Source organism: Prionailurus viverrinus, chromosome D1 (assembly GCF_022837055.1).
Source record: "Prionailurus viverrinus isolate Anna chromosome D1, UM_Priviv_1.0, whole genome shotgun sequence".
Taxonomy (NCBI): domain Eukaryota; kingdom Metazoa; phylum Chordata; class Mammalia; order Carnivora; family Felidae; genus Prionailurus; species Prionailurus viverrinus.
The window spans coordinates 110,360,021-110,373,789 of NC_062570.1; the positions used below are offsets into that span (position 1 = coordinate 110,360,021).

The window sequence follows — 13,769 nt, forward strand, 5'->3', positions numbered from 1 at the left end:
CAGTTTCCTCATCCGTCAAGTGGCATGTTTGATATATACTTAGTAAAGACTCAACAAGCATTAGCTTTTATCATTCATCAGTACTTTTTATTATGATCAGATTCTTTTTTAAGAAAAGGGACTGAGTAAACCCCACTCAGCTGGATAGCTTGGGCCTGAGGACCCCCTCCCTTGGAATGCAGGAGTTCAGGGCTGAAGGGGTGACTAGGTTGATGGGGCTTAAGGCACACTCCAGAGACCAATTCCAACTCGTGAGATTCCTAAGAGGAAGAATGGAGGAGGGGCCCTCCCTTAGTCCCAGTTAAGTGCAGAGAACCGTATCTCAAAGAGGGAAGGACCCTTCTGGGGCAAGGATTCGACCTTTCCACAGCTCCATTCAGCCACCCAGAGTTTGCTCAGAGGCGCTGTCATGGGCCAGGGCCAGGAGCGGAGATGACAGAGAGCTTCCTGTGTCCACTGAGTCCTCAGTCTCCTCTTGGCAACAGAGGAATGATAGTGCTGTGGCACACAAGTGCCTACTGTCACTCGGGAAAGGCTGAAGGGACCCCCGTTAGAGGAGGAAGGAGATTAGCTCCCATCTTGGAAGCTTCCTGGCAGAGGCAGGGTTTGGACTGGAGTTTGGGAGAAGGGTAGGTCTGATATGTCAAAGGGGACAGCTTTGGGGAGGAAAGACTTAAGCGCAGGGACGGGGGTGCAGCCCACACAGGACACAGTGCTAATGGACAGGCAGGAGGGACAATGGGAGGGGATGAGACCTCATGCGGCCCCAGCCTGCTCTGCCACCTGTCAGGCAACTGTGTCCGGCACGCAGGGGCGGCTTCTGGAAGCAATTGCCCCGAAACGTGAGTATCGCTCAGAAGGACAAGGAAAAGCCAAGGGAAGTGTCAGGAACTTGGATGGCCCCTCAACAGATTTCCTCATTGGTTTGATTCCAACTCTCGTTTCCTTCTGTCTGACTCCTGATTAGAAAGTTCGGGCATTTGGAATGTGTTCTGACCAGTTATGAGCCATGCTTTGTTAGCTGAGTGACTGAACGAAAGTGTGAGATCAGGTAGCCTCAAAGGCACATTCCTGGCTTGAAAACTCTGCCCGATGAAGGAATTTGTTGCCATTCAGATGATGTTAAAGGCAAATTGAACGGGGGACACCCGGGTGGCTCAGCTGAGCATCCAACTTAGGCTCAGGTCATATCTCGAGGTTCGTGAGTTCAAGTCCCACATCGGGCTCACTACTATCAGCACAGAGCCCATTTCAGATCCTCTGTCCCCCTCTCTCTGCTCCTCCCCTCTGTGCACGCTCTCAGAAAATAACTAAAACGTTTTTTTTAAAAAGACAAATGGACTGGAGAACTGATTGCAAATGACAGAAAACATGTCTATTCCTGCATCTGGGGATACAGGCCATTTTAATCATCACACATAGCAATGGCTGGAGGGAGAGAACGGTTCCCCAGAGGAGAATCCGGATCTAGTATAACCAGAAGGAGGTGGTGAATGTTGGGGAAGTAGGTGTGAATCTTGGGGAAAAAATCACCAACTCCAGAAAAAAGCAGGGCATCCGGGTTCCTCCCACTGTTACCACATGCACACCCAAAATGTTGAAAGAACAGCAGAACAGGTAAGCGAGTAGGAAAAAAAAAAAAAAAAAAACAACTAGATATTTAATTCTGACTAATTGTTCCGGGGAATTAAAAAAGGCAGGGATGTTTTTGAAAGGGGGTTCCGTGCAGCTAGAACTAAAGAGGTAGGAAAGGAAAGGGCAGGCAGTCTCCCCTCCCTTGGGAAAGCTGTCCTGGGTCTGACTTAGGCAGACAGGCTTCTTCTAAGCATCAGTCCTAGACCACAAGCTTTGTTAGAAAGTCCTCTACCGAGAAAGCTGAGGGGGCACTCAGGGCCGTGCCGGGGAGGTGGGATTGCCCCAGTTGGGAAGGGGGTCATGTTAAGTGCCCTGATAAGTAGTCAGCTTCAGCTCCAGGTACCCAGAGGCTTTTTGGGAAGAGTTTACTTGATGCTCAGATCCTATGTTTGGAATGAGGGGTTGTGAGCCCTTGGAGGAGGTGTTACCCACAAATCCCAACCCTGGGGCGTCCACCAGTGGCTAAGCAGAGGTCTCCGGGCCCCATGGGGAGCACTGTAGGTCTGAGGAACCAGCCTCGGTCCCTATTAAAAGTATGTTCTAGAAGTATCCTCAGGTCTCAAGAGTGGGTCTGGACCCAGCTGCCCTGCTCAGCGATGCCACTGAATAACCAAGGGTCCCCAGGCTTCCCGGTCATCTCCGAAGCCTGCCAGCCACAAGCATCAGGCTCAGGAGATAGAACTCAAGTCCAAGCCCACAAACTGAGCCTTGCAGGACCCCCAGTAGCGTCTTCTGAAGAATCGCCAGCTCCCACCAAGCAGACTCCAGCTACTAATCAAATCAAACTGCTGATGTTGAAAATCACCATTTGCTGCTGGTGCGATCATAGCGACTCCTTTAAAAGCGCCGACCGCCCGCTTGGATGCCTCGAATTTTCAGAATTGCAGTCGAGGCCTCAGGGCCCCTGATCTGGAAAACTGCTGCACAGCTAGGCTCCGGGTTCCGGTCACAGCCTGTCTCCGGCCAGCTGTGCTACCTCAAGTGAGGCAGTCACTGAACCTCTCTGACCTGCGGTCTCCCCCTCTGCTTACAGCCTGGCTACCTGCCCCACTTCCTCCTTAGAGGCCTCGTTGGTTCCAGCCACCATAAGGTGTCAACTCAGTTTGTGTAAACACTGTGGCATGTTATGTTTACAGGATGATAACGACTCCAAGAATCCTCTGGTCCCGTCTCCAGGAAGCACATGGCCCGTTCTCTAGTAGAGAGAACCAATCCTTTGACATGTGTACCCAGGCCCCTTGGGGCCTCCCACAGATTCCTCCAGTTGAGGACACATTCTGTGGCCACAGATGCAGACAAAGGGGACCAGTCCTCAGAGCAGGGAGCCCGTGACCTTGGCATCACTGTCCCCAGCTGGTGGTCACAGCCCCCAATGCCTCGTAGTGTCCCCAGGTCTCTCCTGCAGAATAAGCCTCACACCCCCAGACAGACTCATCTGCATGCTCTGTGAGTGAGGTAGAAAGAGGGAGAAAGAGGTGGAAAGAGCCAACCTGTGAGACAAGGGCTGGGCGGGAGGCCTGTCCCTCAACAACAGGGAACGTGAGTAGGAGCTGAGATCTGAAATGAAATCCAGCACGTAGTTGTCCGAGAATGGACATTCTCCACTCTGCAGAGGGGAGGGAGGGAAGCCTCTCAGAGGATATGTGAGCTGGCTTCTGAAGACTGGGTCGTTTTTCAGGCAGAAAGTTCAGGGCAAAGGGACTGGCTGTGCCAAGTTCTCCAGGTATGAGGGCATCACTGCTGGGCCGCGGGGAAGGGCTGGAGAGGAGGTCCCGGAGGGGAGTGCTGGGCAGCGGGCAGGGCCTCGGGACACACAGAAGAGTCACACTTGTGTTCTTCTTTTAAAGTAGGCTTCGAGCCCAGCGCAGAGCCCAATGCGGGGGCTTTAACTCATGACCCTGAGATCACGACCTGAGTTGAGATCAAGAGTCGGATGCCTAACCGACTGAGCCACCCAGGCACCCCCACTCTTTCCTTGTTTTTAATTGAGGTATAGTTGACCCACAATGTTATGTTCGTTTTGGGTGGAAAAGTCACACTTCTCCCCCACCCCCCAGCCCCCAGGGCAGTGGAGAACCCTTGGGGAGCCTTTCATAAAGTTGGGAGGGGCAGAAAAGAGACAAGAGGGGCAAGGCCACAGGTGGGAGCACACACAGGCAGGAAACAAGGAGCCTGGCCCAGATGACTGGGGCCTCCTCTCCCCAACCGGCATCAGAAGACACCTCCAGCTATAGGCAAAGCGTGGACACCGTGAAAGACCGAGGACGTCACAAGCGTCGGTTTTCCCAATGGAGGTGCTCCCAGCCCTCTCTGCCCGGCCCCTGCCAAAGCGAGTGCCTCACCCTTCTCTTTCCCTCCTTCTAAGCCCACTGGCACTGCTCCCCACCTGCCACCTCTCCTACTGGTGGAGGCAGTGTGGGGGCAGGGGCGTGACTGAGCTCAGACTGGGTAACATGGGAACGCCACGGAGCTGGGTACCAGGCCATGGGGCGTAGTATGAATTGTGACGATGAGGACACCCACAGTGGGGGAGGGGGCAGCCAGGGTAGCACGGGGGAGGGCTGGCTCCAGATACCGTAAATAAATACAGGCAATAAAGTTCAGAAAAGCCAGGTGACCTCTCCAAGGTATCTCCAAGGGCAGATAGTCATGGGGTCTTTTAGAAGGACATCATCAAAGGCAAGATCCTTGACCTCCAAAGGCCTCCAGTCCAAAGGCAGAGGCCAGCTCTCCACTGGGCATGATGATTCTAGAAGAGATCTCCAGGGCTGCAAGCTGCTAGAAATGGAAGGGCTCCTGGGCTGTGCTGGGGTCTGGGGACACAATGTAACACGCAGCTCAAAGTCCAGTGGGAAGGTAGACAAGCAAACAACAGCCAGGGCCCGAGGGATAAGGTCCCCAGAGAGACATGGTGTGCTGGGCTCTCCCAGCGGGAGCTCCCACAGAGGCAGGAAGCCCTGAGTTGCCTTAAATACGGGGGCCTTCCACGCTCAATCATCCTCAACATCCCAGGTCATGGCTTTGGCCTTAACCTCTTGGAAAGGGGGGATCCGGAGCCCCTAGACTTTGAGTCTACACTGCCTCTGGGTTTTCAAGAAGTGTGTTAAGGCCAAGTTCTCCGAATCGCGGCTGCATCGTCTAGAAATGTACCGGAATCCGCCTCGGTGTCATTCTTTCCAGTTTTGAAGTTTCCGAACTCCAACTTCCTGCACACTTCACTTTCCTGAACCTCGGGGTTAATCCCAGACACTTGAGACGTTAGCTGTTCACTTAAAACATCAACCCAGTCCCTCCCGGTCCCCACCAAGGTTTCCAGCCCTGGGATTTTTCTTCAGCGTCCTCACCTTTGCACCAACTACCTGGGGCTCCGCTTTTTCACATACACATCACGCGATATACACATTCTAGCAACAAGTTTATCGTTGTTTTTAACGACCACGCTGTATTCCACCTTGTGTCCTGGTCTACGTTTTCAGCTTGTGTTTCTGCCAGTGACCATGGCCTTGGGCAAGCCTGGCCTCCTACAGGTCTCTCACCTCTTTATTTGTAAAACATGGTGACGGTGGAAACTCCCAAGTCTTTTCACAGCCTTAATGTTGCAAGTGTCTTATGACTTTCCAGCTGTGGAGTCCTAAACTGTAATCCTAGGGTGACAGTCCCTAGAAGGGAGAGGCCTCACTGTGGGGTGGGACGGCGCTGAGGAAGAAACAGGTAGGAAAAGTGATTACCACTAGCCCCGTTCCTTGGCTGGGTGATCCAGATCCCTTCGTTGTTAGTCGAGCCTAGGCAACGAGCCACATTCGAAGATGGGGGTGTTACCCACTCACTCCTCATAGTGAAGCTACAGCCCTCCAAGCCTCCTAGTCTTTCCCGCCCCTCGATGACAAAGCACTTTTGGAGTCAAAGCTCAAACCCTCCAGACCAGCAGAGTGCTGAGTCACGGTGGGACAGCAGTTGTCGACCACAACCCCACCCCCTGCACCCCCACCCCCCCACCCCGCCTCTTCCCCCTCCAGTTCTGGAATAAGCCAGTGTCTTCCAGAAAAAATAAAAACAAAAGCAACGACAACAACAAAAAAAACTAGCCCGGCTCTTCTCTGGCTTGCCCTCCCTCCCGCCGCTCCCAGCCCCAAGAGGTGGCTGTCCCGGGAGGCCAGCCAAACGCCCCGCCTCCTCCAAGTCACGAGGAGCTGGGGCTGGAGGGGCAGGGAGGCGAAATCCTGGTCAGCAAAGGTCCAGAGGGCAGGTCGCAGCTTTGAAAGAATCTAGAGGCTTGGAAATGGCAGTTCTAACACTCAGGGTTCCCAGAAGGTGGGGAATGGCAAGCAAACACACACACACACACACACACACACACACACACACACACACACACACACACTCAGCCCAGCACAAGATTTCCCTTTCATTCTTCCCAGCCAGCCTCTCCCAATGGCTTACCACAGTCAAAGCTCTCCCTCATGACTGCAACTGTGTTTTTATCTGAGCACAGAGCCAATACTCATTATTGAAACCTACTTTCTGCAATAGACCGACTTCCTTCAGGTGGGTCCAATGTCATGCCGGGTCTGTCCGCCTGGATGTCCTGGGGGCCCCGAAAGTCAGCACCCAGGGTCCAAAAGCAAGCTTGCCTTCCCTCCAACCTGCATTTCGTCCCACACTCACCCAGCTCCTAGGGGCTGGGAGCTCTCTTGCCCACCCCCCCACTCCTTACTTCCACCCTTCGCACTACCAATCAGCCACCTCGTCCTGTCTATTCTGTCCCCCTCATATCTCACATCTTCTTGCTGTCTCCTCTGCTGAGAACCAGGGCTGTTCCCTCCCAACCAGTAACCAGCCCTCTTGCCTGACTGTAATCCACCCTCCGCATTCAATCCTGCAGCCGTCTTCTGTTTGCTCGACGGATACAGAGCACCTAGTAACAAGCGTCTTGCAAAATGCTGAAAGTGCAGGATGAAGGCAGAAACAACCCTGCCCTCCAGGAGCTTACAGTATCCAGCAGGAAAGATAAGCAAAAAGTGACTTATGCGTGCATGACATATAATCATACACACAAGTATTCTATACTTTAGTTATTCGTTGTCACTACTTAACCAAGCTACAAATATCAACTCAATTTGTCATTTGTATTTTTTTTTATATTTATTTTTCAGAGAGAGACAGAGTGCGAGTGGGGAGGGACAGAAAGAGAAGGAGACACAGAATCTGAAGCAGGTTCCAGGCTCTGAGATGTCAGCATCGAGCCCAACGTGGGGCTTGAACTCAAGAACCGTGAGATCATGAACTGAGCCGAAGTCGGAAGCTTAACTGACTGAGCCACCCAGGCGCCCCTGTCATTTGTATTTTTAACTTGGTTTATGGCATCTTTTGCCTTACAGCTTGTTGTTTTATGATTCCATTGATGTGAAATTCTAGAACGTGCGAAGTCAATCAATATTGAAGAATGTCAGAAGCTGGTTGTCTTGGGGGGCACGGAGAAAACGTCTGGAAAGGGATACAAAGGAACTTCTAGGATAATGGAAATCTTCTGTATCTTGTTTCAGCTGGATTCAAGGGTCAACAGTGGCCCTTAATCAAGCATGTAAGATTCTGTGCATTTTATTGTAATTTAAAAAATTAAATCACTCGTTTTTGCAAAGAAAAAACAGTTTTGTTGGCTTTTTATCTACTTGATTCCAGCCTGTTCCATATTCCTATAGCTATACCCACAATTTTTCTTCTAGGTATGCCTCCCTCAAAGATGTAACTACATGTATTTTGGACTTACCAAGTTTTTGTAGGACCATACCCTCTGTTCTTTTTCCTTGAGTGCTCTGTACAACTGAAAGGACTTACTAGGAACAATTTTATTTTATTTTATTATTTTTAAATTTTTTAATATTTATTTTTGAGAGAGACAGAGTGTGAGCGGGGGAGGGGCAGAGAAAGAGGGAGACACAGAATCCAAAGCAGGCTCCAGGCTCTGAGCTGTCAGCACAGAGCCCACAACACGGGGCTCAAACCCACGAACCCTGAGATCATGACGTGAGCCGAAGTCAGACGCTTAACCCACTGAGCCACCCAGGTGGCCCGGAACAATTTTAATTCATTTTCACAAACTCTGTGTGAGCCATGTCCTTGATTTTGGTCACTGTCCTGAGGATTCACCTTAATCAGCATTTGCTACTCAAAGTATTTCTCCATTTTATTTTTTACTGGTTGAAAAAGACAAACAGTTCTAGCTTCAATACCACAAGTCCCAGAAATTTTGGATTCTCTCTGTTCCTCTTGCAAATAGGCCAAGTCTGTCCTAAATTCCTTCTTCCTGTAATCAAGTGCAGCTGATCACCAAGGTAGTTGTAGTAACTTTCAGGTTTGCAAACTTGTTGCAACAATTTGGAGCTCTTACAGGAATTGGGAGTGTCATCGATTTTCTCTTTGGCAGATTCTTTCTCTTCTGAAGACACTGGCCGTTTTTATTTGGCACAATCTCATCGTTGATCGTCCTCCGCATTGTCTCGTGGCGGCCAGGTGCCACTCTCCCACGTGTCTGAGTCTGTCACCTGCTCTCTGTGTCACTGGACCTCTTCAGCCATCCAACTTTTCATTTTTTTTAAGTAGTCAATCTGCCAACTGCCCCTTTATGGCTTTTTACAACCTCAAAAGAACACTCCCTACTCCAGAATTTTAAAAGATAATCTCCTAGATATTCGTTTAGTAACTTCATGGGTGTTTTTGTTTTTTAAAGGCTTGGATCTTTAATCTGTCTGGAACACATTTTGAAATACAATGAGTCATTTTTTTTTCATATGACTCTCCATTGTTTCAACATCATTTGTTGAACCCATTCTTTCTCCCCAAATTTGAAAGGTCACTTCGGCATCTACGAAGTTCCCATAAGTACCCGAATAGGACTGTTAACACTGATAGATCATCGCTTCCTGAGCCGGTACCAACTGCTTAGACGACTTTATATAGTACTTTTTAAATATCAGAGGGCAAATCGGGCCCTGAGGGCAAACCCTCAGAACCTTTTTTCCGACAAATGCTTATCAGCTATTCTCCACATGCATTCTTCCAAATTTAGGATCATTTCGTCAAGTTCCAAAATGTACCATGGAGTTTTACAGAAATTGCATTGAATCTATAGGTTTCCATGGGGGACAAATGACGTCTTCACAAAACTGAGGTTGGCTATCCATGGTGTTTCTTCCTTTATGCAGGTTTTCTTTTCTGGCCAGCAGCAAACATTTCTAATTCTCTTCGTATACTTCCTGTTCACTTTATTCCTAGGTACTTTAAGCTTCTGTTGCCAGTGTAAGTTAAAAATACTTTTTTCTTGTAACATTTTCTAACTGCTGTTTACTGCTAATATAGGAGAGCTTTTCTATGGATTCAGTATAAGATTTCCAAAAATAAAACTAATGTAGTATCTCCCTGCTTAGAAACCCTTTAGTGTCTCCAGATCGCCCAGGATAGAATTTAACCCCTTTTTATGGCCCACAGCCTGTCCCCACCTTGACCCTCTATCAGCCTTCCAGAATTCTCCAACATAGACTCTATCTTCCAGGCCAACACTTTCTTAAGGTACCTTGATTAGGCCATCCATTTCCACACCTTTGCATATGCTGTTCTCCCCGCTTGGAATTCCCTTCCCCATCTCCCTCCCTCCCTCCCTCCACTCCACCTTCTTTCTAGCTTTTTCTTCAAACTTAGCTCAACTGTCACTTCCCTTGGGAAGCCTGCCCTGATCTCCTATCCCAGACACGCTAAGGCACCCCTTGTCTATGCTCTCCCAGCAGCCTTCTGCTTATTATTTTTTGTAGTTCTAGCCCCACTAAAATTTTCTTCCTGAAAGTAACATGTGCTCGTTCATTTTGAAAGGAGTGTAGCAAAGACCCAAGAAAGAGAAATCACAGTAATTCCATCAGCAACTTCTTTTTTTAGTAGAGCTCCTTCCCTTTTTAAGGTTGGGGAGTTCAGTTTCCAGTCTCATGTCTGTGAGCACCCCGAAAGGGGTCTTGGATAGGTCTCCCACTTGCGTTGAAGGAACCCGGTTAAGAACAGTGAACCTCGAAGCCAGCGGACTGGGAATCTGGAAGACAGGAGCCCGGGCCTAACTCCATTTCTGCCATCCCCGAATCCACACCTACTTGTGCCTGGGACACAGCTGCAAGCCACACCCAGTAGCCCTGCCCTTCCAGGGTTCCTTGCACCTGTCACGCAGGTCATTCACCGGCTTCTCTCCAAGGGTAACCCCAGGAGATGTCTCCTGTAAGTGGGGCCCATAAAAGAGGCCATCTCAAAATGGCCTCATGGCTTCGTCTCCAGATCCAAGCGGCTTCTCCTGTCTTTTCTTTAGAAAAGAAAATCGTCCTCTGGATTTTCTCGGAAGCCCAGGCGGCCCACCCCGCCAGGACTCCCTGGGGAAGGCCCTGTCCATGCCTCTCGGGAAACAGCCCGCCCAGCCTTTGTTGTAGAAGCTGCAGGAGGAGCCATATTTGCTTTCGGCAAAAGGCGGACGGGGTCGGAAGGGCGGGGGACAACCAGGGACGGGCCGAGGCCTGCGGTTTGCTCCTTGCTAGACCTTGAGGAAGAGAAAGCCAGCCTTATCCCAGCCACATCTCTGACTCACACGGCCTCCTAGGGCCTATGTTTCCAGTTTCCCAATTTGCATGACGAGGAAGTCGCCTCGAGTGTGGTTAACTGGGGCCCTACCGCTCGGATTTGTAACGTGCCCTTGGCCAAGAGCCTCGGGGAGCCCGCCCAGGGCCTCAGGAATCGCCCCGACGCCCCGGGAGCCAGGGGCGCTTTCCGTCGGCTCCGGGACCCGGGACGCCCTGGGCCCCGGGCTCCGAGCTGGGCTTCCTGCCCTTCCGCACGTCTTCCCCACAATTGCACCAAAGGCGCGGCCCAGCGCAAGGACGCCTCCGGCCCCACGCGCGGCGGGACACGCGCGGCCTCCCCCGGCGGCGCCGCCCTCCCCCAGGGCCCCAGGGGCGGGGCCGCGCGCCCACCGGAAGAGGCGGGGCCTGTCCCGGCGGGCGGGCGGCTTGATTGGCCCGAGCGGGCCTGACGCCCGATCCCGCTATAAGTGCGGGGCCGCGGCCATCTGCGCCACAGTCTGCCGAGAGTCGCCGCGGTTTCCTGCTTCAACAGTGCTTGGACGGAACCCGGCGCTCGACCACCCCCCCTCCGGCCGGCCGCCCAGAGCCAGCCCTCCGCCATCTCCTCACAGCGCCCTCGGACCGCCCCAAGGCTCCCGCCGCCGCTCCAGCGCCGCCACCGCCCGCCGCCGCCGCCTCTCCTCAGCCGCCGCCATGACGACCGCGTCCCCCTCGCAGGTGCGCCAGAACTACCACCAGGACTCGGAGGCCGCCATCAACCGCCAGATCAACCTGGAGCTCTACGCCTCCTACGTCTACCTGTCCATGGTGAGCGCGGGCGCGGCTTCTCCGGGTCGCGGGCGGCGGGGCGGGGCGGGGCGGGGGTGTGGCTAACGGGCGGCCTCTCCCGCCTCCGCGCGCGCCCTGCAAGAAAATGGACGTTGCTCGAGGTCTCCCGGGACTTGCGCAGACATTCTGGCGAGTTCGCCCTTTCCGAGTGTCCCCTGGCAGGGCCGCCTCCGCGCACCCCCTCTATATCTGAAGAGAGCCTGGTTTGCTGAAACCCTGGCGTCAGCCACGGTTGCGACCAGTACGATCCTGCAGCGAGGAAGGTGGTTTTGGCCTTTCCGTCCCTTCCCCTGCGTCGATCACGTGATCCTGAGGTCGTCCTTTGGCTTGGGTAACAGGCGAAGTGGTCCAGCCCCCATCCTCTCCCCACCCCCACCGCCCCCCCCCCCACCTTCGGGTATGGCTGAGCCTGCTGGGTAATGGTGTCGGATAGCAACGGCCGGGAGGGGCGGGGGTGGTCTGGTGCTAAGTGGCTTATCTCCTGTAGGCTGACCACTCTGGAGCAGCCGTCGCCACCCCTCTGTTGTGCTTATCTCTGGGTCCCACTTGAATCGAAGCGCGGAAATCTCCCGTTGCGAGGACACAGTTGTCTTAGTCATCCGTCCTTTTGCCTGGATACTTAATTCCTTATCTTTTTGGTGCCTGAGAGTTGTGGCCCTCTAACTGAACCCGTGGTTTTCGGATAAAGTACACCACCAGTAACTGGGCAAAGAATTTTTCCATGCGCCAATCAGTGGGCTCCGTTTTCCAAAATCCTGGTTTTGAGGCGAGGTGGTGGGAGTTTTACTTAGAATTGTCTTATGATTGTGCAAATTATCCAAGAATAGACATGTTCCAGATGCATTTGAAAACAGGCCTGGATTTCCATGACTGCCGTGCCATTTGAGGAATACCTGAATACAGCAAGTGTCTAAAACTGCATCGGGTTTTTTTTTGTTTTTGTTTTGTTTTCTGCTGGCAACATATTTGTATTCAGGGTTTTTGTTTTGCTTTTTTTTTTTTTTTTTTTTTTTTTGCTTTCTGCTGGCAATGTATTTGTATACATTAGCATTGCCCACAGCTCACCATCCCTAATGGGTTAATTTTAGAAATTTGTTAAATTTAGAAATTTTACAGGCTGCTGTAAGCTGGCAAGTTCATGTTCTGACAGGGGTTAACCAGGGAGTAGAGAGAGAAGGCACTATTTGTACAGGGTAAATACTCCCACACCCTCTCCAATCAAATTGGACATTGGGCGGAAGAACTTTGCACTAATACAGAGCCTTAAGAAATTCCATGCTGGGGGCAATTCCATGATATTCTAAAGGTTCCTTGTAGTGAACTTTCAATTTCAAGGACCAAATAAAGACACAATAATTACTGTTGTGTTCATTCCAGGAACACAACCTGCCCCCAGTCTCCTTCAGCACAGATCCCTTTCTTGCTGCGCTTTGAGAAAGACAGACTTAGGCCAGCAGAGTGCCTTTCTTGGGACTCCTTAGCCTAACATTGATGTTCCCCTTTCAGTCTTACTATTTTGACCGTGATGATGTGGCTTTGAAGAACTTTGCCAAATATTTTCTTCACCAATCTCATGAGGAGAGGGAACATGCTGAGAAGCTGATGAAGCTGCAGAACCAGCGAGGTGGCCGAATCTTCCTTCAGGATATCAAGGTGAACGAAAGATCCTAGAGGTGCCATGCCTCCTAAGTAAGCTACCTAGCAGTCCTCGGGTGTCAGGAATCACTCGGAAGCTAGCAGTTGCCCTGGTAAAACGAGGCAGCTTCGGGATTTTGTGCTTTTTTTAGGCTTAACCATCTAAGCTAAAGGCAGCAAAGAGTAGTGGGCGAGGGTGTTAAGTTGGAAGCTGTTGCAGGAGAAACTTGGATGCCCCTTGTGAAGCGCACGTTTGAGGTGCTTGCTGACTTGTGGGCTGGTAGAGGCTGCAGGTGCGTTGACCTGACCTCCTCTCGTTCAGAAACCAGACCGTGACGATTGGGAGAACGGGCTGAATGCGATGGAGTGTGCGTTACACTTGGAAAAGAGTGTGAATCAGTCACTACTGGAACTGCACAAACTGGCCACTGACAAAAACGACCCCCATGTGAGTACTGACAGCCGGGGAGCCCATGGAGGGAACCGTCTGCCTCTCCTGGCAAAGCTTACCAATAACGTTCTTCCCCATTTCTGTTTTCTAGTTGTGTGACTTCATTGAGACGCATTATCTGAATGAGCAGGTGAAGTCCATCAAAGAACTGGGTGACCACGTAACCAACCTGCGCAAGATGGGGGCTCCCGAATCTGGCATGGCAGAGTATCTCTTTGACAAGCACACCTTGGGAAACAGTGATAATGAGAGCTAAGCCTTAGGCTGTCTTCCCATCGCCACACGGGTGACTTCCCTGGTCACCGAGGCAGTGCATGCGTGTTGGGGTTACCTTTCCCTTTTCTAGAAGTTGTACCAAAACATCTACTTAACTTCTTTCATTTGTACCATTCCTTCAAATAAAGTAATTTGGTACCCAGCTGTTGTCTTTTGAGTAGTTGAGATGGGCTAGAATTGGATCTAGGTCCTCTGTGCAAAATCTGTGAGTGCTGCAGTTCAACCACGGTAACCAAATGAAATGCCTAGGAGGATTTGTATTTACTAAACTCTTTAGTTTGGGAAAGATGTCAAGGTTGGGGGTGTGGAATTCAGACAGGACGTAAGGACTCCGGATG

The 13,769-nt window shown here is 51.4% G+C and overlaps 1 protein-coding gene across 1 annotated transcript; it reads left to right on the forward strand.

Annotated features, from left to right (window-relative positions):
• The first annotated feature begins 10,709 nt into the window (after positions 1–10,709).
• On the forward strand, positions 10,710–13,573 carry FTH1 (ferritin heavy chain 1). Its single transcript, XM_047823746.1, has 4 exons — positions 10,710–11,048; positions 12,576–12,722; positions 13,027–13,152; positions 13,247–13,573. The coding sequence occupies exons 1-4, from the start codon at positions 10,935–10,937 to the stop codon at positions 13,409–13,411; spliced, it is 552 nt and encodes a 183-aa protein (XP_047679702.1). The 5' UTR covers positions 10,710–10,934; the 3' UTR covers positions 13,412–13,573.
• The last annotated feature ends 196 nt before the right edge of the window (positions 13,574–13,769 follow it).

Bases quoted from the DNA above. Each gene is read 5' to 3' on its own strand.
- FTH1 (XM_047823746.1), top strand. From the start codon at position 10,935: ATGACGACCGCGTCCCCCTCGCAGGTGCGCCAGAACTACCACCAGGAC. The intron at 11,049-12,575 runs GTGAGCGCGGGC...TTCCCCTTTCAG, and splicing joins CCTACGTCTACCTGTCCATG to TCTTACTATTTTGACCGTGA. The intron at 12,723-13,026 runs GTGAACGAAAGA...CCTCTCGTTCAG, and splicing joins TCTTCCTTCAGGATATCAAG to AAACCAGACCGTGACGATTG.